We start from the raw sequence: 26,601 nt of genomic DNA, 5'->3' as shown, positions 1-26,601 counted from the left end.
ATACTCTGTCAACGAACCGAGGTAAGCACGAGGCCCCACGCAGTGTGCTGGGAGCACCGACCCCTTGGGGGGTCAGCCCTGCTGTGTGTGTTAAGGGGAGGGAGACATGTCCCATCAGCAGATCATTCAACCACCAGGTGTCCCACTCACTCTTCTTATTCTTTCAACCAATGGCTCCCACTATGTGTCCTGTGCTGAGCTCTGGGCTCTTGCTTAGCCACACCTACAGTCCAAAGTTTCCCACTATATGCTCCTGAGACAGCACTCTAAACTACCCGGCCCTGGATGTAAAAAATGTCTTAATACAAAACAGACACAGCTGAAGATGGTGCGAAGGGGTTCCATGGATTGCTCTGGGCCGGCGAGCACAGGGAAGGGCCCAGAGAAGGTGGAAGCGAAATGAAGAGCACTTGGAGGAGCAGAGCACAGAGGCAGCCTTTGCAGAGGCTCACACAGGGAGAGTGGCAGCTGGGGCCGGGTGGGAGGACAGGAGCCACACGGCGTGGGGGCCGGGGGAAGCGTGCGGGGTACTGAGTGCCAACCTAAATCTGGACTTTCTGTGGTGTCCCTCTGAAGTTCCCCAGCAGAGAATGATCAAAGTTACAGAGTTTCAGAAGATTACTGTGGGAGGGCTGTGAGAATTAAAACCAGCTGTAAAGTTATGCATTCGCTAGAAAACGACAGCAGAAGCCAGGGCCTGCGCCCCCTCCCTCCCTCCAAGGCGCCCGGCGAGCCCTCTGCGTGCATCTGCTGCGCTGTGCTTCTCGTCAAGGGAGCTCTTCCTCCAACGCCACCATGGCTGCTCCACGCTGCAGGAACACCACCATGGAATTCCGTTCAGAGCAGATCCCATGAAGCACGGGAGTCATGTCTAAGAACAGCAGTGGCGATGACATGGCCCACTCTTTCTTCAGCAAAGTGGCTCCCCAGGGGCAGATCTCTCCTGAGACCTGAGATGCCTCTGCTAAAGACACCCTCTTTCTTGCATTCACAACAGGGATACTTAATTTAGCCTTCATTTTAGGGCTACCACTGTCTTTGATTTACATTTTACTTAAACCCCCACTGGAGGGACTGAGGTTTCTACTGTTTTAATGTAGAAAAACCTGGCTGTGCATTTTCACAAATACCTGGTGACTCAGAAGCATATTATGTCACTAAGTTCTCTTCTGTGTACAAGAGCAACAGCTACCTAAAAAAGGACAAACAAGAACTCCGCCACCTGTAGACTCCCTCCAAATAAAGAATTAATACAATCCTCAAGACATAGTCATGACAATCTGAGATTTCCCCTACAGAATCTACGATCAGCCACACCAATTCGTCTGCTCATTCAAACCACAGCAACAGTACCCACCTGCCCCACAAGGGGTGGGCAGGCTGTACGAGGAGGTACACCTGAGAGGACAAATGGCAGATGGTCGAGCCACGTGGCAGGAGGTACTCAGGGGTCAGCTCCTGGCCACCACCATCGGCCTGAGCCAGAAGCCCGTCCTCACTGACCATCTGCTCTGTTCCAAGCTGCCGCCACCCTCAGCAACAACTCTGAGCCACAGACCTGCTCTGGAGCTCAAGGGAGGGTAGCTCACACCCAAGGTCACTTAGTGTCCCAGGACACACAGGGGACTCTTGCTTCTGCATCACAATGTAACAGTGAGAAGGGAAATGGGGATGTGCTAGTTTTGCCTCACTCCATTAGACTCACCAAAACGGGCAAGTGCCCTAAAAAATACAGATAACCAAAACCCAGTCAAGAAAACACAGAAAATAAAATTGGTCCTATAGAATCTTTAAATAAACTAGAGAGTCAAAAATCATCCCACAAGCTCAGACTTGCCTCTGTACCTCTGCCAAGGTCTCTGGGAAACCAAGGTCAGGGGACCTGGCTTCCCTCCCAGCAGCCCTGATCAAGTGTAACTACCTTCTAGCTGAGACGTGCCTTTCTTCAGGGTTGACATGTACCTAAACTAAAGCTCAAAAATCAAGAAAAGTCTAAGGACTGGACCAGAGAAAGCATGTGATTCTTGCAAACTAAATCCTACTGCGAACTGGGATGGTCACCCAAACAGCTTCTGTGTGGAGGAGCAGGGCCACAGCCGCCCTGTGCCCCCCACGCGGGTGTACCTCGTGCGGGGCTCCTTTGAAAACGCTTGCAGACTGGTAGATAGTCTCAGTCCACAGCCTGAGGTCTTCATTCTCCAGCTCCTCCGCAGTCCTGTACAGAGATTTGGGGACCAGTCCACCCTCGGGCACTTCACACTGGAGATGCAAACACAGCAATGAAAGATGTGCAGACCCGAGCGATTCCTCCAAGAACCTAACATGCCAGCAGGCGCCCCATCCCAACCCGCTCACCTCCTCACGGCTGCTCGGAGGGGACAACACTGGCAATGTCAGAAAACATTTTGTAGGACTTAGAAAATAATTTTTAAAAACCACTTAAATACATGTGTCTTACTTTATATAAATGTGAACACACTGAACCTGATTTACCACAGAATTCACACTAGTATGTATGTGGTACTGGACTCAATTACTAAAGCTGCTTTATGTAAGAATTACAAGTATTTATACTGCACTGTAAAGGGAAAACATGTTCAGAAAAGAGTTTTACTTTCAGCAGCTACAGGCATTATTTTTATTATATGAAATTAGAGTCAAGATATATAATCAACAGTTAAAGTTTCATGTCTAACCCAAGTCAAATGATCGGTGCATTAACACCAGCCCAAAAGTAATAAAGGAGAACGTCTTCTTGTGGATTTGCATGCAACAGGCTAAGCTGAATTAGAATTTGTGCATTTCATAAACGTCCTAATTGACCTTGATATAATGACTTAATACTAAAGTTCCTAAATTCCGAGTACTTCCCATATGATCAGCACTGGGAGGCAAGTACACAGAAAACAAACACTAAGTCTTCAGCGGACATGTCACAGCAATGATGTCACGTTAGGAGAAAGCAGAAGGACGTGGTTAAAACCCTGCAGGCGCAGGGGAGCAGAGGGGAGTGCCGCCTCTTCCCACCAGCCTCAGCAGTAGTACAGAACCAAGGAGGAGGCTGACAGGCCAGAGTGCGGAGACCTCCACTGGCGACAAGGACCCACCACAGGCAGTGCATTGAGAGGCGTGGGCACGTCTACCCGGAGCCGAGCTCCCTGCCCCGGCCCGGCTGCCGTAACCAGGAGGAGCGGCGCATGGGCTCCTGCTCACACACAACACAGGGCACTTCGGGGCTGCTCCGGATCTGGCCTCAGGTCCAATCTCATGGGCGCTTGGTAAGCTGGGCTCCTGCACTGCACTGTGCTTATGCCCACAGTTCCTCACAGCAGGCTTGGTGCACTGACTTCACGTGCTCTTTAAACTCCTCCACCCAACCAGGAAGACCCCCAAAAGCTCAGCTCAGGAGCTAAATACGAGTCAAATTAAATGTGTGCACATCTCAAAAGAATGAATTTATTTTCTATGGAGGATGATAGAGACCCTTTCTCTAATAAGAGCCAAATGTATGATACCATGACTGGCTGTTGGCTTCATCTGTCACCTCACTTGTCACCTGGACCTCTCCAGGCTACAGTTTCCTTCACCCTCACATCAGGCAGCCATGGCCTAGAGGCTAAAGGGTCCTCAAGGAACTGAACTTCTCAGATTCCCTCTTCACAAGGACAGGATATAAAAATGGAAGCATTCACTTGATAATTTGGCAACTCAATGTATTAAAACCCCTAATTACATAAAAGAAAACTAGTTCCCTTAACTTATCCCCTTTAAAATGTTACCTGATTTACTGTCAAAGGGAAAAACCTTTCTGAGAATCATTTTGATTTAATACTTTATCTAATAGCACAGCTCCTCTAAAAGGTAAAAATCTGATTCATACAAAGCTGACTAAATCAAGCTGCAACTATATTTAATTCTAAAACAAATTCCCATTAGTATTTAAGAATGAAAAAAATGTGCATGTTATCAACAATTACCTAAATGGTTCAATGTAGTTTGCCATGGATCAGATGCCAGCCAAGAAAACAAAAGAAAGGGAAAACAAATAATAAATATGGAAGCAACCTAAGTGTCCAGTGATACAGATGACGGATAAAGAAGATGTGGTACCTACGTACAATGGAGTGTTACCCAGCCATAACAAGAATGAGATCTCGCCATTTGTGACAAGACGGATGATGGACCTAGAGGGTATTATCCTAAGTGAAATAAGTCAGAAAAAGACAAATGCCGTATGATTTGACTTATATGTAGAAACTAAAAAACAAAGCAACAAAACAGAAATAGAATCATAAACACAGAGAAGAGACTGGTGTTTGCCATAGGGGAGAGAGTGGGGAATAGGGGAGAGATGACAGGGATAAACAGGGACAAACTTCCATAAAATAAAATGATCACAGGGATCAAAGAACAGCAGAGGGAATACAGTGAAAACAAAAACAAAAGAAACAATTCAAACTGAAAGTTCTGAAAATCATCATGTAGCTCCTTGCCTAAATACATACCATGCACTCTCCACTCAGGAAATCTGGAATAATCTCTTTATCAATGTAATCCAGCAGGCCTCCAGGACCCTGGTAGTCATTGCCTGCATAAATAAGGAATTTCCTCCTGGTGTTGTCATCAATGAATGGACTGACCTGTAAGTAATCAGGAGACCATATGTAGTCATGCCGTGCTCTGCTGTTCAGTTTTCAAAGAGTCAAATTACAATGTGACAGTGTGAGTGGGCGGGCCAGGGTGGGGGAAAGGGCGTTCAGTTTGACAGACTTTTTCTGTAAAGTCCATCTGCGTGAACACAGGGCACTCAGCAATTCCTTTCTCCATTAAACAATCTGAGAAATTTTACTTCTTCCCATGCTTGCTGTGTTTTTTTACTAACTAGTTAAGACTTCATGTCACAGACACAGCTATACAAACGCGTGCACATCTGCCTTCCAAATGGCCAAGAGTCATTGCAAAACAGCATGTACACCTACCAGCGTCCAGAGGACGGGGAATACCCTGGGGGCCCGAAGAATCAGAAGGCGGCCCAGCGTCTCGGGGTAGTTGGCCTCCACCACCTCGATGGTACGCAGCAGGGCTTTGACCCCCGGCCTCCACAGGTGGCGCATGTTCAGGCCCTCCAGGTCCACCAGGCAGGTCCACGAACTGCAGGAGGCATAGGCACATCCCGTTCAGAGGTGGCACACCTAGCACACTGTGTCCTGGAGCTGTTTTTCTTCTCTGCTATTCTAAGGTCATTTCTATCTATTCCCAAAAATAGACCATTTAAAAAAATGTACAGTATTATGAACTATACCCGCATAAAGCATAGTGGATGAGGGCAGCAGGGCCAATTGCTGAAATATCACAGAAATTGGTGGCTGGTGAGGGTAAGAACCTGCCTGACAAGCCCAGCAATCCAAGGCGACATGCCACCCTTGACTTGCTGGGGCCCTCCTACTGGACCCACAGGGCATGTGCCTGGCCCTTTAATATGCAGTCTGGCTGAACTGCAAAGAGCCATTCTCAGCAGTTGTTTATTGAGCCAAGCACTGCTTCAGGATCTGAGAAGATAGCGATGAACCAAAAACCCTCAAAATCCTTGCCCTCGTGGAACTTACATTTTAATGAACCAGCTATACCCTCTCGTGCCAACCTCTGAATCAGCGAACACTTCAAAACATTTAACTGTTAAGTATGGTTTAGGAGCACAAAACACTTTTTCTGCACCCGCCCCCCAATTCCCACCAAAAAACAAAAAAATCACCTGCAACCCTAGGATCCCAAGGAGCACGTGTAACTGGGCAGCCAGGCTGACCCTCGGATCGAGGTGACAGCGATTCCCTGGGGCCTGAGACGCTGAAGTCCAGCAACTGTCCCTCACAACTGACCCCAGAACAGATTTATCTATTTTCTACCTTTTAGAACAGTAACAGTAAACTATTTAGATTTGGTTCTAAAAGTCAAACGACATTTTGGCTATGAACTAAAAATATTTTTAGTCATTTTCTCCAAAAGCCAGAAGGAAAAACAAAGTCGCACATCTACCTGATAGGCCGACCAAAGACTTTTGTATTTTCTTCACATCGTCTCAGCCCTTCTTCATTTATGGAGAGAACCTATGAACAGAAGGCCCGTGAAAATGCCGTGATCTGTCTCGGAAGGTAACATTGCCGCCCCAAACCCCGCCCCCAGCGTGAGCACGTACGTATCTCAGCAGGGCTTCCTCGCCGAGGGCTCTCACCAAGCCTTTGGTGTCCATCTGCCCCAGCCTGAGCACATAGAGGGGCCGCCCATCTGCAGGAAAGGGGAAGGAAAGGCGGGCGTCACGGCTCTAAAAACCTGAACGGGGAAACGTGCTCACCCCTACTCTAGAAGTGCTGCAAGCTCTTTCCTGCTCAGAAGCAGCAGCTGGTTTCTCTGTACAGGCGCCCCCCACAACCTTCCCCCCACAAACTGCAAAAGAAGAATCAAAAGCCAACTATAGGAGCAGCTCACTTAGCAGAGTCCTGGGGACAGCTCTGCCTGGGACGAGCAGAGCTCAGCCTCTGGCTGTGGTCGTCACTGGCCTCAGCCTGCTCACTTAACCCAGAGGCTGAGCATAGCTCTGCCTTTCAACAGTACAGGGATGCTTTTTTTTTTTTTTTTAATATAATTATTTTTTATTGAAGGGTAGTTGACACACAGTATTACGTTAGTTTCAGGTGTACAACACAGTGATTCATCATTTATATACATGATAATTCTAGGTACCAGCTATCACCATACCAAGTTGTTACAATATTTTGACTACATCAGGGATGCTTTTTTTGTGCACACAGAATACTTATAAAATTTTATTTCTTAAGGGAAAACATTTTTTTTTTCATTTTGTAAGTTACCAAAAAGTTAATGGCAAGCTTTTTTAAAAGCCAGCTTCAACAAGATAAATGAGAGCTTTCTGGAAATCCTTAGGTCCACACTAACGAGCATGTGCTGGCTCTCTTCTTTATACCCTGAAGTCTAATGCATGGAGCCTGAGAGGAACCTAATTCATTATGTAAACTCCCTGTCATCATGAGCCAGCTTTGGGGACCAAAGTGTACCCCTAGGGTCAGCAGTTTCTAGACTCCTACCACTTGGTGCCACAGGAGAGTGGAAGAAAGGACAGAGATGGAGTATACTACTGAAAGGCAACTAAGACTTGTCTTTTGTTGTTACTGGAGGATCAATGCTGTCATCTTGACATAGGAACCAAATTTTCCTAGTATTTACCATCTGGTAAAGTTCACCTCCCAGAATACTCTGGGCCTAAACCTGTCTGTCCTACTTTCAAAATGGGTTTTGTGTATCTAAATCTTGTTAAAAGGAAGATTTATAAAAACTCTCTCCCAACATTTAATAACATACATTTGTTAATGTCTTATTACCAAACTTTTAAATCTTTTTAGGGTAAGAAAACAAAATTAACATATGCTTCCAGTAAAAATTAATAAAACTACAATTAATCTGGAAACACAGAACAAGATTAAGTCAGGAAAACAGACAAATCAGAGCTATTCAGCTTTGAAAGGACCTGTTCAAAGGCAGAAGAGAGAATTCCAGAGTGACCCCTACGGCCTATGTTTGTGATTCCATTCTGTCAGACTCTTCAGCAGGAAGCAGTGAGCACGTGCACCTTTGACAATGCGGGATTCCCTGCAAGGTGCGTTACAGAAAACAACCCGGATGAATCACACTCACTTAGGTTGTTCTTCATTTTAGGTGTATCACTGTCCTTTACTTATGTTTTGCTTACTCTTGAAAGTTAGAACTGAAGTTCTTCACTGTTTTGATGTAGCAAACCTGGCTATACATTTTTACAAATATGGCAGGGGTTTAAGTCATGGAAAAGTTCCTTTATGCTCCTGGAAAACTCTGCCTTCAAAGTGTCAGTGTTTCAATTAAGTCAAAACAAACTCTTTTTAACTGAGAAAGGAAGTGAATGAACTTGCCCAGAGCAGTGTGGGCCGTGAGGAAGAAGCCACCTCAAGCCCTCCTCTGCTACTCTATGGGGCACTTCCAGGGGGGCAGGAGTACAGTAGAGGCTGTGGTGAAACGGCTTCGATGTGTTCACGCTGGGAGCGGAAGGGACGGTGCACTCACAGGCCCCACTTAATTCTGCAGGAGGTCTCTAAGCACGTCCTGAATGCCCAGGTCACACGGTACCTTTGTCATGATGGTGCCAGCCTCCTGCGTAGTAGTCCTGAAGGACCTGGGGAGGAGTCCAGGTATCAAGAATGTAGTCTACCTGGTGCTGCTTTCGCCAAGTCAAAGACTGACACATGATCTCTCTGGCTTTGTCAATATTGAAGTCCCGGGCTCGTAAGAACCGAAGAATATGCTCATCTTTTGGGATCTATTAAGAGAAAGACATGTTTCTAAGCAATGTTAAAAGTTGCTAAGGGGGAAAACCAAGTCACTAAGGGAATAAGACTCTAAAACTCCCACTTCTTATCAATAATGGGTTGCATTATTGTATTATTTAAAGTCAGCCATTACCAGAAAACCTCCTAATGCTTTAGAAAATCAGCATTATTAGACTGAATATTCTTCACAGTATTCCACTTCAGTTTCGGCGAAGCAGAGAAAAGGCATAAATAATTTCTTAAATATCAAATGCTACAATTCATGGAACTAATCAACGAATTACTATATTACACTTAAATAAAAAGTTAAAATACAAAAACAGGTTTTAGCAGTGGTGGTTGGGTTACCAACACAGGACCCTTCTTTTAGATTCTGCATTTGGCCATCAATAGGTCAGCTTCCTTGAGGGAAAAACAAGACCAGGACCATGTCTGAATCTCCCTCGGACCAGCTGTCTTCCTCCAGGGCCGCACTCTCACTGAGGCACACAGGAGACGAGGAGTGGGTGCAAGGGAAGCCCCACTCCTGAGAAGACAGCTTGGGGCACTGAGCTGACACCACCTGCCCTCAGCAAGGGCTGCCGTCAAAGGGAAGTGGTGACAGGCACGGGTTCCAGAACGAGATGGCCTGGCCTCAGACCCTGGCCCCTCTGGCAAGTTCCAAGCTGTGCCTCAGGTCCCTCATGGGTGCAATGGGAGATGACAGCAGTGTCCACCTCCTATGACTGCTGGGAGGATTAATTGAAGATCTTAAGATAGTGTCCAGCACATGGTAAGTGCCATTATTACAGTGGTTGTGTTCTTGATAGATGACAGGAAACGGTCCTCAGATATGTGGGCTCGAGTAACCGAGACACACAGAATTAGAGGGAAGAGACCAACTGAGCGCAGCGCTTAGCTTCCCTATGCCGAACAGTGCCAGGAACCCGCCAGACACACCCACCTGCTCTGCTCACAGCTAGTCCATCAGAATGAGGTTTCTTAGAAAAATCTGGTTCCTTATCAATCTAAAATTTTACCAAAAACCTCAGAGGCAAAGCTCAAACACTTTAAATCTCTCAATAACCTATGAACTCCTCCCAAATCTTCTGAAAATTAAAATGTATGAACACTTGAAATTTAATACTGCTTGTAACATTTAACTGTTTTCAAGCAAGACCACTCTGTAAAATCCAGAAAAATCCAACGAATTACACAGAAGGGCACCATAACTTGCCACGAAGGACTGGATGCCACACACAGATACCGACTCAGTGGCTTTGGATGGAAGGGACACGCCCCGCTGCGGCAGTGGGGACCATCACCCCCGGGGAGCGTGCAGGGGGCGGGCCTGCAGTCTCATGGGCAGGGCCACTCCTCCCGGGGCACCGACCCTCACTTTGCCCTTGTGGGTTTCCTGGAGCCACTGGCGAAGCCGGATCAGGCAGCTCTCCTGTAGTGGAGTCAAGTCACCCAGGTATCTCTTGATGTAGTCTGCATCTAGTTTGTCTAGAAAAGAAGTTACATGACATTATTTACAACACACGACACTGGAACTTGAAGGCTTCCAACGTCTTTGTGTTCAGGGAGATTAATGTGTGGTCCTAGGGCCTCAGAACTGAACGAAACCCCAGGGCTGGCAGATGTGAACCAGCCTTCCGGAGGAGCTCACAACAGTCTTTAAAGCACAGCATGGCCCAACCACAGGTAAACCTGATGGCTCAATTATACTCCCTGATCACCCTCAAATCACCTCTATTTACACAATCTCTATACTATTCTTGATAGAAAAAAGGCACAGATATTTAATGACTGTTACAGCTCAAAGTTACATAAAAAAGACTTACATGATACAAAACTATGAAAAAAAAGCAGTGCATCTACACCTACTTTGAATAGAGCTATACGTTCAATAATACAATAAACCTTTTTTTAGATTTAAGGTACCACAAACTAGAATGCAATTTCAAAATAAGTATAGCAAAGAAAAATTCACAAGGTGGGAAAATAAAATGTATCCCCAAATCAATTACATTATCTACCACCTGCCACTTGTTGAAAGCTAACAAGTGGCATAGTTCAGCTACAGAGAGGAATGTACGGAAAGATGAACACCAATAGTTTAACAAAACCTGTTAGTGGTAGAATTTTCTCGTTTTCTGGTTTTACAATGGGCTTTCCTGTGGGAAAGAGGAAAGGGGTGCGGGTGCCTGTGTGACACGCATGGAAGGCAGCAAGGCACGGTGCCGCTGAGCAGACTCCGGAGCCAGACCCCGGGCCCCATCCAGGCACTGCTGTTTACGAGCTATGTGCCTCCACACAAAGCATGGAGTTTCTCTGTGCTTCATAAACTCATGTACAAAATGAGGGTAATATGCATTTCCTACCTAAAAGGGATCATTATTAAATGAGTAAACATTCGAAAAGTGCCCAGAACAGCATCTAACGCACAGAAAGCATAAAAAGTGTCTGACAATGACATAATTGTATGAAAAGGATTAGTTGTTACATTAACTAAAGAGAATGTAAGGTAATCATTCAGCTAAAATAAAGGAAAAACATTTCCTGGTCTCAACAACTTGATATAACCCTTCTTCCCATTAAAATAAGTTCTAAGTTCCTTCATTCTAAGGATAAGATAAAATGAATTTGTTATACAGGCTGGAGGGAAGGGGCAGCAAGTGATATCAAATTGGCCTTTAAGTAATATACACACTTCCTGAGGAAACCAGACAGGCTGAGTAGCCAGACGGGTAAGGACCCCGTGCAATTCACTAGTCTTGCTCTCATAATGAAGCATCTTTCAGACCCACCATCAGGGGGCCCCACCGCAGGCTCAGGGGCCCCACTTGGGCTGCCGAGGGCCTCCCCACTCAGCCCTTCTTGCACAGCAGCGTCTGGGGTGATGAGAGCCAACGTGGCCGCTTGCTTCTTGCCCTTAGAGGATGCCTCTGAAGAGGGTGCAGTGGACGGTGGAGTCCAACGGGGCACAAAAGTTATGCCTTCTTCTTCTAACTGATGGAGATAGTATTCAATTATTTCTTTTCCCTTGAAAACAAAAACAATTTTAAGGTTACTATATACTCAACATTCAAATTATTCATCCCTCACAAGTTTTTAAAACCGGTAATAGAAAAACTGAGTTACTATAGAATAATGAGTAAAAAGAAATCAGCAACTGCCTTTGTGTGTTTTTCATAATTCTTTACTTCCTGTTTTCCAAAGGTCTAGGAAATAATATCTGAAGAGATGGAAAGTTTTTATGACTAATTAAAAGCACTGGTGTTACCGCACTTATACTCAATATTTGCTGTGTGTCTCAATCCAAATTCTTTCCTATACCCTGAAAATAAAACAAGCCTTCAAAAAGCACCCATAATCACATGCCTGATACACTTCAAAACCAAAACTCCACAACAATAATGAGCAGCAGCACAGAAATGAGAAGGAAAGTCCTTCCACAGAAGAGGAAGCGAACAGTCCAGGCCCGGGGACCTGAGAGATCGCCCAGTAAGGGCTGCTGCCGGAACAGCGGTGGGGCTGCAAGCAGGCTGCTCCTTGCTTAGGCACCTCGCCCTTCCCCGCCATTCCAGCACAGCTGCCATGCCAAGGGGCCACACGCTCCTCCTGAGTCGCAGGGGCAACCAGCACTGTCCATAGCCCCTTCCCTGCCCCGCACTCCCTGGGATGTAAGGCAGGGGGACATGTCAAAGCGTTTCCTCTTCAACAAGTGGCTGGGATGCCTGACTAACCCATTCCCAGCCTTCTGAAAAGACTGTCAGCTTGGATCATCCCAGAAACTCCTGCCTACTCTTGTCCATAATATCCCAAGACAGACTCACTTTTTTAATGTTGCTGGTATACTGTTTCATTGCAATTTTTTCCACTGTACTTTCAAAACCAAAGAAAGATTTAATATCTAAACTTGCAGACTGTTCAAAACATGTCCAATCTTCATTTTCAGGGTGAACCTGCAGAAAAATGAGGAAACATTCCTATTACCTGTACTGACAACTGAGAATATCATTTGCCTGATCCTCAATCAACTGGTAGCAGAAAGAAAACACTCATTTTACTAATAATGTCATCATCATGAAAGTAGCAGATGGAAAAATTACAAAGAGGTTCAAAATCATGAAAAGAACCAAATAACACTTCTAAAATATTCTAAGAATGACTGTAAAAAGGAGAGCTCCATTTTCATTCTTTGTTCATTCATTCATTCACCCTATCTACTGAGCAGCATGAATAAACAAAGATCCTACCTTCTGAGGCTTACAATCTAGCAGGGGAAGGTAGACCATGGGCCATAAATATCACAGGTAAGAAGTTCCATCATTGTTGGAATAGAAAAGCGGTAAAGTAGGAGCAGGGTTAAAAGGATGGGAGGCAGGTTGCAGAATTAAATAGGGTGCTCAGGGCTGGCTCTATCATGAAGGGGAGATCTGAGCGTAGACTGAAGGAGAAGAGGTCAGGCAACACACAGAGATCTGTGGGTGGAGAGGGCACATGGAGCACGCAGGAGCTCCAGGGATGTGCACCCCCATGATCAGGGACAGCACTGCACACAGGAAGGCAGGATAGCAGAGGTGTGACTAAGAAGGACATGAGGCCTTTAAGCCACTGTTAAGGCCTCTGGGCTTTTCGTCTGAATGAAATGTAGAGACACTGCAGGGTTTGGGGCCCAGAACAGGTCTGCCACGATATGATCTGACATACTTCAAATGGATCACTTTGTCAGTGTTGAGGATATACTGTAGGAGGGTGAGGGTAGGAGCAGAGAGACCTGGCATGTTATTTTCTGGTTATAACCAGGATACATACCAGGTTACAACCTGGCAAGAGAAGTTCTTGAAAGAGGTGGTAAGCAGTGACGATGGCAGGACAAGTAAATGCTCTCAGCTCTGATCTAGCAGTGACAGTACCTGCAGCCCTGCCCCATGCATTCCTAAATGTTAGAGGGGCTAGAAGGGGAGCAGCACACTAAGTACTACCAACAAGCAAACCAAGGCATCACGTGGCTACCTTAACTGCTGCAATAACGTGACCCCCTCTGCAGCAGACCACACCTGTTACCCTGCTGACTGGCTCATGGGAAAAGAGTGACAACAGGTGATGAAGAACTGCCCTCTAAGAAAAAGAAATGTACTGCATAAGCGATGGCCAGACAACCCTGGGAAGCCACGTCAGCACTTGCTTGCACCTCCCGCTGAAGGCCGGACTACTCACGGTGTAGCAGCAGTGTTCATTAATGATGACCCGATTAGAAAACGTCTCATTACGGGCCTCGATATGCAAAGTGCGTTCCCGAGAATTCAGTGAGTTTTTCTGGACAAAGTAAACATAATCAACTCCTGCAATCTTTAAAAAAAAAGAAAAAGAAAAGGGGTTATAACACCCAATTTCAACAGAAGCTTTAAGCGCAACTTCATTAAGGTGTGTGTAGGAAGGGCGGGGGAGATGGGTTGGTCACCTTTTTCAACAGTCTAGGCGCATCGACGTCCAGTTTGCAGCGCCGCTCTATGACATGGATGGCCCCATCCTCACTCCTGAATTCATTCACAGTGTCACTGTCCACAAACATCGGAATCAAAGGACACGTAGGGAACCTCCTTTCATAGGCCTGTGAATACATTTTTAAAAAGACTATTTGATCAAAGATGCAACCTAACATTTGTCATTGATATCCCCCCCAGAATAAAATAATCTTTTTAATACATGTCACCATGTTACATCACAGTGATCTTTGTCTTTACATCTTAAGCTTTCATTTAAAAAGAAAAGGACCTTTGATGCTCATGGACTGGAAGACTCAACATAGTGAAGATATCAATTCTCCCCCTATGGACATAGAAGTTTAACATAATTACTAATAAAACCCCAGCAAAAAAAAATTTTTGTAGCTATGGACACAACTATTTTTAAATGTATATGGAAAGGCAAAAGAGGACTAAAATAACTAAAACAATTCTGAGAAGAAATAAGACTAAACTGGGAGGACTCACGCTACTGGGCATTAAGGCTATCTATATAGTTAATCCAGACTGCGGGACTTGGTAGAGGGATGGACACATAGCTAATGGACAGGGTAGGAACCATGAACTAGTCGACGCAACATGTCCAACTGATTTCTGACAAAAGTGCAAAGGCAGTTCAGTGGAGGAAGGACAGCCTTGCAACAAATATTACTGGAGAAAATGCACATCCATAGGCAAAAAGATGGACCTCGACTTAACCCCATACCTTATGTAAACATTAACTCAAAATGGATCACGGACTTAAAGTATTTTTGAACTGCTTAAATGACAAAATCACAGAAAGGAGAATGGATCAGTGGTTGCCAGAGATTAAAGGGCAGGGGCAGGAAGGAGGTGGTGTGACTGTGATACAGTAACGGGATGCGGGGAGATGTTCTGCATCCTGACTGCACCAGTGTCTACGCCCTGGTGGGGCTGATGGGCTAGTTTCCCAAGATGTTACCACTGGGCCAATGGGGGCAGAGTTCATGAAGCTCTCCGTATTATTCCCTGTGACTAATGTATTATTAACATATTGTGAATCTACAATTACCTCAAAATAAAACACTTAAAAAAAGAAAGAAAAAGACTTGCTATATAATTCATCCCCAACTTTTAGAAAATGCACTTAGACACCAGATTTAGTTTACTCTGTAGCAATCTGTGAAAATTACTGAATTAAAGGTATTGCTGAATTCACAGCAAAACCTAAGCTAGGCAATGGCTCACAGGTGCACATGAACAGGAGACCATAGGACATGGGATGGCAAGTGCTGGGCTGTAAGAAGGAAACCGAAAAAGGAAGCCCAGGTGGGGCTCAGCAGCTCTATGCCCGCTCTGAGGGCACGTATGTGACATGACGATCCTGTGAGAGTGAAGATATCACTTTTCTATTAGGCTGTATTAAAAATTGGGGAAGGGAGGAACTCTGAGTTCCCATTTAAATAAATCACAACCAAGTGCAAATTTAAGGACGAAATTTATGGTGTTAAAAGAATTAATGAAAATGTGAAGCTGGCACAGACTGGTCTGATTTGACCTCTAACAGGGTACAAAGTCATTCTGGAGCACCATCATACTGAAAAACCTTGCCTTTCATGGAAAAGTTTCCCCACGAACAGGTGTGACCATTTAAATGGACATAATACGCAGAGCACAAGAGCAGCCATTGAGGAGCCCTTAAAGCACCAAAGCAACCTATTAATGCTTCCAGCCAGGATTTTCACTACTGTTCCATACCAAGTAATTCTCAGAAGCCATTCTGTACGTGTCTCATCTGCTCTCCACAACACTATAGGGTTACAGCAATCTGAAAATACTTGCTGTGTACCTGCTACTGATAAATTTATAAGGTACTACACTAGGCAATATGGGCAGGAGGTATGAAGGAAGAGAGGGAAAGATGTAACAGAGGGTTCAGGAAGGGAGTCAGGGAAATACACAAGAGTGTCCTAACAACGAGCAAGTGCTAGAAAGGCTCAGGGAGAAAGAGAGCACACCGCTTGGAAGGAAGGAAGTCTGGGAAGGCTTCATGGCAGCAGAGGCACTTACACTGGGCCTCAAAGCATGGGAAGGACTATCACAGCCAGCAATGAAGGGAGAGCATTTCGAGGTGGAAGAACCCAGCCACGGAGCTTCAGGGTGCATCCCAGAGGGAGGTGGTGGTCTGCAGTGGCACTATGACAAGGCCAGAAGGGTGAAGCAGGGACCAAAAACAGCAGCAGGCCCTGACCTCCTGGAGCTGACCTGCTCCACAGGGGAATGAGGAAGGAGGGAACTCTAAGGTCACCTTTTCAGAAAATTCATATGAGAGTCATTCACTGGATGGTCTGGGAGGCAAACCCCACATGGTGACCAATTATATTTGCTTTTGAAATGTTCTTACTTTGGGAGCTGAAAGTATATTCTTCATATTTATCTAGTCAAATATATTCTGAGTCCTATTACTGCTATAATCTTGATAAATCACACAATATTTGCCTCAGTGCATTTTATAGTAAACAACATTTAAGAAGTTTATCCACTGCTCATATATCACAGCTAAGTCTCAGTGAGGCCCTCAAATTTGTTAATGGTAAGTACTGCACACATGAACGACTCCAGAAAAAAATATAATTTATTCTACACACTGACACTGAACTGTCTGCACCGACTCTTAAATTGTATAGCCTAGCCTTGAATTTAAAACACGGTAAAAACTTCCCATTTCCTGAAAAGCTATCCATCTACATAGACTCATTTGCACATTCACTTTCACCTCAATTTGTCCCAACCAAAAGGCATTTAAGGTATCCACGTTAATGACAACGGACACAGGGAATCGGCTCCTTAACAAAGCTCTGCTGGTGTAAAAAGTGGCTATGAAGCTCCTATCTTCCTCTCTCCATGCACGTCACCCTGCCACCAGATGCTCACTCAGCCACACGGCAGAAACTAGCTCCCATTTCTCTTTGTATCCCCAGGAGAATAAGTACCTCATTCAATGCCTAAAAAACAAAGTCACTGTTCAAAAACCATTTCTGAGTTATGGAATAAAAGCTTACTAAATAAACCAATGAATCCAATGTTTCACTTCTGTGCTCACCTACCTTGGCCTGTCTTTCCAAGGTATGTAAGGTTATGGATCCTGCATACTGTTAGCAGAGAAAACCCTAACTTTTCTAGAGGGTTATGACAAAGGAAGACTGCAAAAAGTCGACATAATTTTAGTCTCTGAAATTGCTTAGAGATACTAGTGCCCTGGTATTTCAACATGAACTACAGCCCTGTAAGTTTCTGTACCCTCTAAAAGAAATAGAAGCATTCCAATTTTATTAAAAATATTAATGTATGTTCCAGCTCTATCTATAGGACGGGCCTAGAAGCAATGACACCTCAGTAGCAATGAGCAGACTTGGCATCCAGACCTTGGTTTCTAAATACCATTCCTTAATAAAAAGGAACCCATGCTTCTTGGAGAAATGGCCGATTACAAGTCTGGAGCAAGGCAAGGTCAAACTGAGCCTGAAGCATTTCTTACCAGAAATCAATGACTAATGGGGACATGTCAAAAGGACACAGGAACCAACCTGGAGGGGTTCTACTTGTCAATCAATTCTGAGAAAATATGAGCAAAGACAGTAAAACATTGTGTTACTCAAAAAAAAAAATGGTGAGGAATTTTTACAGAAAATATCACCTAATAACCACGAGAAGGGACAAAAGAATTAGCAAATTTACCATTGCAATCACCAATTTACAATGGCCGACTCAGGCAAGGACCATTAACAGATGCTACTGAAACAGTTCTGGGAGAGATATCACAGTCTCCAATTACCATGCCGCAGATTACTAGTTACAAAGGGACAAAGGGGCCTTTATAATGGGAAGACCTAGCTGACTCACCTTAATCAAAGGACTGAACCTGGGACCAGTAATGGAACAGCTGGAAGTGATGCAACGTTAGCACACACAACCTATACGCCCTCATCACAAAGTGGTGAACATGAAGCTCATGATGCGGAAACACTCAGACAAACCCGAATTATGAAACAGTCTACAAAAACAATCAGCCTGGACTCTGAAAAAAGAAACGATGTCAATCTTGAAAGATGAACCAAAGAGCAGAGAACTGTCTAGAATAAAGGCAGTTTCAGAGACAGGCCTATCAAATGCGATGCTTCATTGGCTCTTCATTGGAATAAAGGCAGTCATAAAGAATATTTAAGGAAATGGGATGTACTCACTCTAAATAATATTACTCTAGCAGTGTTTTTAAGTTTCTTGGATGTGAGAACAATAACAGGTATGTAAGAGAATATTTATTCTTGGGCAACACATGCTTTAGTGTTTAGAAAAAGTGTCAGGACCTGAGCAGCTCACTTTCCAATAGTTCTGCAAAAATAATGGAGGGGTGAAAGATAAAGCCAAAGTATTCATTTATCTGCTGAAAATATACACAGGTGTTCATTACACTTCATCAACTTTTTTTTAAATGTAAATTTCTCAATATAAAAAGTTGGGAAAAAATATTAATAGAAAGGTAACTTTGGGGGAAAAAGTCCACACCTAAAATAACAGTGCTTTTGCACCCAACTGATTAAATATGGCATTGTCACATTTTACACATGAAGATTTATACATATTTTAGGTCTGCCCAAAGCTCTAGCCCACGATGGCCAGCCAGGTGTGCAGTTCAACAGGGGTCTGCATTCTCCCCTGGGGCCTCCGCCTGGTTCGAGTTGTTTAGCAGCTGCGGGCCCAGAGCTCAAGTTTCTGGTTTTCAAGAGAAGCCAGCCATCTGGATTCTTTTTGTTGTTGTTGTTGTTATTTGTATTTTCTTTTCTTTCCTTTTCTTTTGGTATCATTAATATACAATCACACAAGCAACACTGTGGTTACTAGATTCCCCCCATTATCAAGTCCCCACCACATACCCCATTATAGTCACTGTCCATCAGCGTAGTAAGATGCTATAGAGTCACTACTTGTCTTCCCTGTGCTATACTGCCTTCCCTGTGCCTCCCCTGCTACATTACGTGTGCTAATCAAAATGCCCCTTATTCCCCTTGTCCCTCCCTTCCCACCCATCCTCCCCAGTTCCTTTCCCTTTGGTAACTGTTAGTCCATTCCTGGGTTCTGTGAGTCTGCTGTTTTGTTCCTTCAGTTATTTTTTGTTCTTATACTCCACAGATGAGTGAAATCATTTGGTAGTTGTCTTTCTCCGCCTGGCTTATTTCACTGGGCATAATACCCTCTAGCTCCATCCATGTTGTTGCAAATGGTAGGATTTGTTTTCTTCTTATGGCTGAATAATATTCCATTGTGTATATGCACCACATTCTCTTTATCCATTCATCTACTGATGGACACTTAGGTTGCTTCCATTTCTTGCCTACTCTAAATAGTGCTGAGATAAACATAGGGGTGCATATATCTTTTTGAAATTGGGATCCTGCATTCTTAGGGTAAATTCCTAGGAGTAGAATTTCTGGGCCAAATGGTATTTCTATTTTGAGTTTTTTGAGGAACCTCCATACTGCTTTCCACAATGGCTGAACTAATTTACATTCCCACCAGCAGTGTAGGAGGGTTCCCTTTTCCCCACATCCTTGCCAACATTTGTTGTTGTTTGTCTTTTGAATGGTGGCCATCCTAACTGGTATGAGGTGATATCTCATTGTGGTTTTAATTTGCATTTTCTCTGATGATTAGTGATGTGGAGCATCTTTTCATGTGCCTGTTAGCCATCTGAATTTCTTCTTTGGAGAAAAGTGTCTGTTCAGCTCCTCTGCCCATTTTTAATTGGATTATTTGTTTTTTGTTTGTTGAGACACATGAGCTCTTTATATATTTTGAATGTCAACCCCTTATCAGATATGTCATTTATGAATATATTCTCTCACACTGTAGGATGTCTTTTTGTTCTACTGATGGTGTCCTTTGCTGTACAGAAGCTTTTCAGCTTGATATAGTCCCACTTTTTCATCTTTGCTTTTGTTTCCCTTGCCTGGGGAGATATGTTCATGAAGAAGTTGCTCATGTTTATATTCAAGAGAGTTTTGCCTATGTTTTCTTCTAAGAGTTTTATGGTTTCATGACTTACATTCAGGTCTTTGATCCATTTCGAGTTTAGCCATCTGGATCCTTATGGGAAGTTTCCCTCTCTCTAAAACCCTGCTTGAGCCAAAGAGCCCACCACACAGGCGTTCCGTCTCTCTCTGCACGAGGAATCTCCATGCGAGGAGAGAGGAAGAGCCCACATCCCTGCTCCCACCAGCTTCACATCCTGTGTCAGAAGGGCTACAGCAATTTCCAAATGTCTTCTTACTTTTCCACAAGCTACCTGCAATATTATCGCTTCTAACCAATCACACTCAACATTTATCAAATACAAAAATCAAGAAAGGCTGAACATAATTAACTCCTCCAGAAGGAATTTCTGCTGAGAGGGAGAAATGTTCTTTGGTATCTCCTCTTAAAAGAAAAAATTATTTTTGTAAGAGAAATAGCTATTGTAGTCATCTGCTTACTTTTTGTTTAACATAGCAATTGTTTCAATGATAAAAAACAAAACCAGGGCCTCGTACATTTGCCCGAGAGGTGACCTGTCTTTTGAGTAACTTAGCTTCCTCCTACCTTCCTACACCCACTCTTCCTCTTCCAAAAGGGATTTCTGAGCCTACAGTTTGGGAGCTTGGCAATACTTCTTTCAGTTTTTAACCAAATTTTGAATGCAATTCTGAGGTATTAAAAATTTGTTCTGTGCTAATGAAAACCACATTTTAGTGAAGACATTTCAACTTGAGAATTACTGAGCTTAACACTGCATCCTTCCAAGAAAACCCATCTAAAAGAAATTTCACTTAAAGAGCCTACCTCTAAACTGAATTACGTTCATACCCAATTTAGCCAAGAAGCTAAGCCAGCTGGTTTCCTTACAACAACTTGGGTATTCTACGGCACAAGACATGACCGTCAAACTAAAAAACGGATCTGGTTTTACCCTGGAAACACTCAGCAAGGGAAAACACTATGGCTTAAGTCTCTCTTAAAGTTGCTGGGGCTCAAACAGCATATCAAGAAAATATGGCCAGTTGACCCAAGTCTCCCTGAGTTATAATTCTATAATTCACTGACTACCACAATACCAGATAGATACAGAGGGCCTACGGTAAACAGGCACTGTGCTAAGATTCTACAGAAGACAAATAAGTGGAAGACACAGGAATAGAGTTTAGAGGTGAGACATAACTATATATGATAACAGAAAAGACAGAGGGAGGAGGTGATAAACATCCAGTAAACTATACTGACAATAACACTGCTTAAGATAACAACACTGTGGTGACTTCAGGGCAGTGGTTACAGAAGGCTTTGCTGGGGAAGTATGTCTGCACAGGGTCTTGAAGAGCAGCTGCTTAGAGAAGTAACCCTGGGAGAAGGGAGCACTCCTGCTGGGAGGAACATGGGCAAACCCAAAAGGTAGCAAAGCATGGACCAACCTCAGAGTCCCTCTGTTTACGACCTAATTACAGAATGTCAGTTTACCAGAAGCTGGTTCAAGGCAAGAGGCCACTCCATGAAGAGCCTCAAGCACCACGGTATGCTGCTGAAACTCAAAAGCATATACACAACTAAGCTAATCCTAGATATTAAGTGTGACAACTACCCAGGGAACCCGCCTGACACTGCATTTTACCACAAACCAGTCCTTTGTAACCTCCTGCATCCCTCCTCTACTACCACTAAGAAAACTTATTTCTTTTTAGTCCACTAGCAAAGCAAGGTTCCAAATTACATGCTATTTGTGAATAATAAAGCTTAGTAAAATAGAACTAAAACTGGTGAAAATTTGAACTCTTTTAGAGAAAACTTACAATCTAGTTAGTTTTATCTCATTCACCCAAATACTTATCAACAACCCAATCACATTAGCTGTTTTCAAAAACTAGGACAAGATTACAAGCCATCCGACAAGGGTATGTGACTAGCACAATCGCACTGTGTAAGGGCTCTGTTCAAACCAGCCATCCCCCTCAGCCACCAGTCTTCGGCTAGATGAACGCTCAAGTCTTAAGAGACTTGAATACCCGCCGATCAGATCAAACAAGAAAATAATAATGATTAAACGAAAACTAAAAAGAAATATGTTAAGAATTTGATAGATCCCAAGTCATTTCCCTCTAAGAGCAAACATATTTGAAATTTAAATTATGAATTTCATCTTAGAAAATCTCAAATTGGATGGTCCTGATAACACACTTTTTCCAGAGGTAGTATTTAGTCTGGAAAAGATGTGAGTCCACTCACCCTATGGTGCTGTAAGCCCTAAGGTAAGGGCATCTAAGAGAATCTTGACAAATGCAAGGTCACCCAGTAAAGAGGTTGATTTCTTTCCTAAAATCTTCTCATTAAATTATGATTATCATGAATATTGTACAAGTCACAATTACAGCTGAGAGGACAGACGGTAAGCGTGTTACTCATGTACCATGCACCAAGTGTTTGCAATTCCAAATACTTTAGACCTTTTTTTTTTACCAGGAACACATTCTTTTTACCATCTTTCTCTCCCAACACCCGCTCTCAGCTACCACAAAGTGATATAGCCAGCCAATATTTACTTTTGATAAAGGAGCCATTTCAATACATATCACTCCACACAACACAAGAGGGAGTGGGCAAACATTGGTAAGAACCGGGAGGAATTCTGTATCAATATATCAGTTTCTTTCATTCAGATATCCAGTCCTTTGCTCCAAGAGTTCTCAACATGAAGTATTTTTGTTAAAAGGACAGAAGAAACTTCAGAACTTCTTCTAAAACCCATGTTTTCCTTTAGGAAGCAGCACACAGACTCAGAGCATTTGTGCCCACTGGGGCTGCACCTGCATCAGAGAAAAGTCACCACATCCAGGGGCCATCTGTGCGCTCTGCCTCCAGCCTGTATGGGTGTCCAACTTTACCACCTGCCCTTTAACTGACCTTCAGATGACTATTAGCAGGCAACAGTGACACAATTCTAAACAACCTCATAAAAATACCCACAAAATGTAAAGACTTCATATGTTAAGGTTTTAACTTCACATAAAATCACTATAATCTGATTTATCCATACTGTTATTTTTAAATACTGTCAAAAAAAAAAACAAAACAAAACATGGTAGCAGGGATTTTTCTGAATTCTTCAAATTCAGGCGAGACCCAAACTGTACTTGACTCTATTCCAAAAGGCAGTGTTCTTGTGAATCTGAATGAAAGGTGGGATGGAAGTGCTCTGAACCCAAATTACTGACAATGGTCACCTCCTAAATTAGAGCAACACAAATTGGCACTAAATGCAGTTCTATCCATTTTAAGATTCTTTTTCATTTTTTAAATTTTGGTATCATTAATATACCATCACATGAGCAACACTGTGGTTACTAGATTCCCCCTCTTATCAAGTCCCCACCCCATACTCCATTACAATCACTGTCCATCAGCATAGTAAGATGCTATAGAGTCACTACTTGTCTTCTCTGTGCTATACTGCCTTCCCCATGCACCACCTCCCTATGTAATGTGTGCTAATAGTAATGCCCTTTATTCCCCTTATCCCTCCCTTCCCACCCATCCTCCCCAGTCCCTTTCCCTTTGGTAACTGTTAGTCCATTCCTGGGTTCTGTGAATTTGCTGTTGTTTTGTTCCTTCAGTTTTTCTTTGTTCTTATACTCCACAGATGAGTGAAATCATTTGGTACGTGTCTTTCTCTGCCTGGCTTATTTCACTGAGCATAATACCCTCTAGTTCCATCCATGTTGTTGCAAATGGTAGGATTTGTTTTCTTCTTCTGGCTGAATAGTATTCCATTGTGTATATGTACCACATCTTCTTTATCCATTCATCTACTGATGGACACTTAGGTTGCTTCCATCTCTTGCCTACTCTAAATAGTGCTGAGATAAACATAGGGGTGCATATGTCTTTTTTAAACTGGGATCCTGCATTCTTAGGGTAAATTCCTAGGAGTGAAATTCCTGGGTCAAATGGAATTTCTATTTTTAGTTTTTTGAGGAACCTCCATACTGCTTTCCACAATGGCTGAACTAATTTACATTCCCACCAGCAGTGTAGGAGGGTTACCCTTTTCCCCACATCCTCGCCAACATTTGTTGTTGTTTGTCTTTTGAATGGTGGCCATCCTAACTGGTATGAGGTGATATCTCATTGTGGTTTTAATTTGCATTTTCTCTGATGATTAGTGATGTGGAGCATCTTTTCATGTGCCTGTTGGCCATCTGAATTTCTTCTTTGGAGAAGTGTTCATATCCTCCACCCATTTTTTAATAGGGTTATTTGCTTTTTGGGTGTTGAGGCATGTGAGTTCTTTATATATTTTGGATGTTAACCCTTTGTCAGATATGTCATTTACAAATATATTCTCCCATACTGTAGGATGCCTTTTGTTCTGCTGATGGTGTCCTTTGCTGTACAGAAGCTTTTTAGCATGATGTAGTCCCATTAGTTCATTTTTTATTTTGTTTCCCTTGCCTGACGAGATGCATTCAGGAAAAGGTTGCTCATGTTTATATTCAATAGAGTTTTGCCTATGTTTTTTTCTAAGAGTTTTATGATTTCATGAATTATATTCAGGTCTTTGATCCATTTTAAGTTTACCTTTGTGTATGGAGTTAGACAATAATCCAGTTTCTTTCTCTTGCATGTAGCTGTCCAGTTGTCAGCATCAGTTGTTCAAGAGGCCGTCATTTCCCCATTGTATATCCATGGCTCCTTTATTGTATATTATTTGACCATATATGCTTGGGTTTATATCTGGGCTCTCTAGTCTGTTCCATTGGTCTATGGGTCTGCTCTTGTGCCAGTACCAAATTGTCTTGATTACTGTGGCTTTGTAGTAGAGCTTGAAGTTGGGGAGCGTAATCCCCCCCACTTTATTCTTCCTTCTCAGGATTGCTTTGGCTAATCAGTTTGAGATTTTTGACCACAAATTTCCTTAACCCTTTCGGTCCTAGAAACAAGTATTGGAAATTACCAGAGGAAAAAAAAATCAGTGAGCAAAGGAACAAAGGAGTGGGCTCAAAGGAGCAATGGGCAAAAGGCAGAACTGGGCATTAACCACACTGTGTAATTTGTTTTTTTGTGTGTGCTATTTTTTAATTTTGTTATCTTTAATATACAGTCACAGGAGCAACACTGTGGTTACTAGATTCCCCCCATTATCAAGTCCCCACCACATACCCCATTACAGTCACTGTCCATCAGTGTAGTAAGATGCCATAGAGTCACTACTTGTCTTCTCGGTGCTACACTGCATCCCCGGGCCCCCCTCAACACCGTGTCATTTGGCAGTGCTCTCCTACCCTGCAGTCTCCTGCAAAGGGCAGTGAACTTGTGGTTGTGATTTACACTGCACATATGACAGTCATGTGTCCTGCTAACCAACTATTCCTAATGCACAGGAAAGAAATAATTGTATCTCAGCATTTCACAATATTCAGCAATGAGTACCATGGCTTCTAAGTAATGAACCACTGCTGTAAGGACAAAATGAGCAAGAAAACAAAGAACTATGCTTGGAAGAAATCTAAATCTACCAAAAAAATCAGCATGTTCATGTTGCCTAAGCAAGACTACCATTCAGATCCTGGTTTAGATACAATGTGTTGTTAACAGGAGGACAGTTTCACATTGTTACTGGTCAGAGACAAACATACACTACTCTTTTAATTCGTGCTGAACCTGAGTATGCTACCAGCAATACGGCTAAAACTGGATCTAGGGAGATCCTCAGAATATCATACCTTACAGTACTTGTATTCCTCCTTAGAAACTTCCAGGCAAGACCACCTGGAAACTTCTGTTAACAGAACCTAATAAACTGACACAGAGTTACTGAGCTCTCAAATAAAATTCAAAGTATAATCTAGTATGCTTAACTGCATCTTCTGCATTTTAATTTAGATTAGAAAACTAAAGCCATTCTTTGTTCAACCTTGTTACATTTCTGAAAGAGCTCAAGATTAACATCTCAGACAACAGCCTGGGGGAGCGGGGGGTGGGCCTCCCTGCTTTCAGTTTGTTTGCTGTCTTGAAGATAATCCTCGATGACATTTCTGCCTGGTTTATCTGGGAATATTTGTCCTTAAGCACTGTCACATGGTGCTCTGTATCCAAGGGTTTCCAAATTTTGGTTCACAGCACCCTCAGTATTGCAGTAACTTTTTCCCAGTGCCCCAAGGTCAAAAGAAATAGCATTTATTGAATTATTAGGTCCAAACAACTTAAAAGGCATTTGTATCCTAATAACTTATTAACCATTTGAAAAGATAATCAGTTGAAGGCAAAAATGTTTTTGTTCATTCTCAAATAACCATAATCATTTGTGAGGATGTGAACCCCTCTAAAGCATTGCCCAGAGCCTGGGAATCACACTGGATGCGGTTAGTGCGTTTCCTGTCACCCACTGATTCTGATGTGGCAGTTGATAAATTTTTAGCACAGCAACCCCCAAAAACCTGCCTTCACAAAGATGTAACATCATTAAAAGAAATGCAGTGTTGATCTAATCAAGAAATGGTGAACTACCTTGAACAAGGATTTTGTGCAGTGTCCAGAAAACACTGCATATCACTGTTTCCTCAAAAATTAAAAATACCCTGCAGTACTGTGCAGTACTGTAGCACTATAACTTTTATTCATTTATTCACAAATTCCTTTCCCAATAGATGCATCGTTCAAAATCTAAACAA

The 26,601-nt window shown here is 43.2% G+C and overlaps 1 protein-coding gene across 2 annotated transcripts in view; it reads right to left on the bottom strand.

Annotated features, from left to right (window-relative positions):
• SEC14L1 (SEC14 like lipid binding 1) overlaps window positions 1-26,601 on the bottom strand; it is a 51,790-nt gene that overhangs the window by 4,198 nt on the left and 20,991 nt on the right. For both annotated transcript variants that reach the window (XM_036899985.2, XM_036899984.2), the window contains exons 4-14: window positions 13,825-13,974; window positions 13,581-13,712; window positions 12,194-12,322; window positions 11,165-11,399; window positions 9,751-9,860; window positions 8,173-8,362; window positions 6,194-6,282; window positions 6,034-6,104; window positions 4,980-5,151; window positions 4,506-4,640; window positions 2,125-2,259 (exon numbers count right to left, since the gene is read on the bottom strand). In XM_036899985.2, the coding sequence (XP_036755880.1) occupies window positions 2,125-2,259; window positions 4,506-4,640; window positions 4,980-5,151; window positions 6,034-6,104; window positions 6,194-6,282; window positions 8,173-8,362; window positions 9,751-9,860; window positions 11,165-11,399; window positions 12,194-12,322; window positions 13,581-13,712; window positions 13,825-13,974 (1,548 nt within the window). The remainder of the gene's footprint in view (window positions 1-2,124; window positions 2,260-4,505; window positions 4,641-4,979; window positions 5,152-6,033; window positions 6,105-6,193; window positions 6,283-8,172; window positions 8,363-9,750; window positions 9,861-11,164; window positions 11,400-12,193; window positions 12,323-13,580; window positions 13,713-13,824; window positions 13,975-26,601) is intronic.

This window comes from Manis pentadactyla, chromosome 4 (assembly GCF_030020395.1).
Source record: "Manis pentadactyla isolate mManPen7 chromosome 4, mManPen7.hap1, whole genome shotgun sequence".
NCBI lineage: Eukaryota > Metazoa > Chordata > Mammalia > Pholidota > Manidae > Manis > Manis pentadactyla.
Note: the sequence above shows the minus strand (reverse complement) of the source record. Positions and strands in the feature narration are given on the sequence as shown.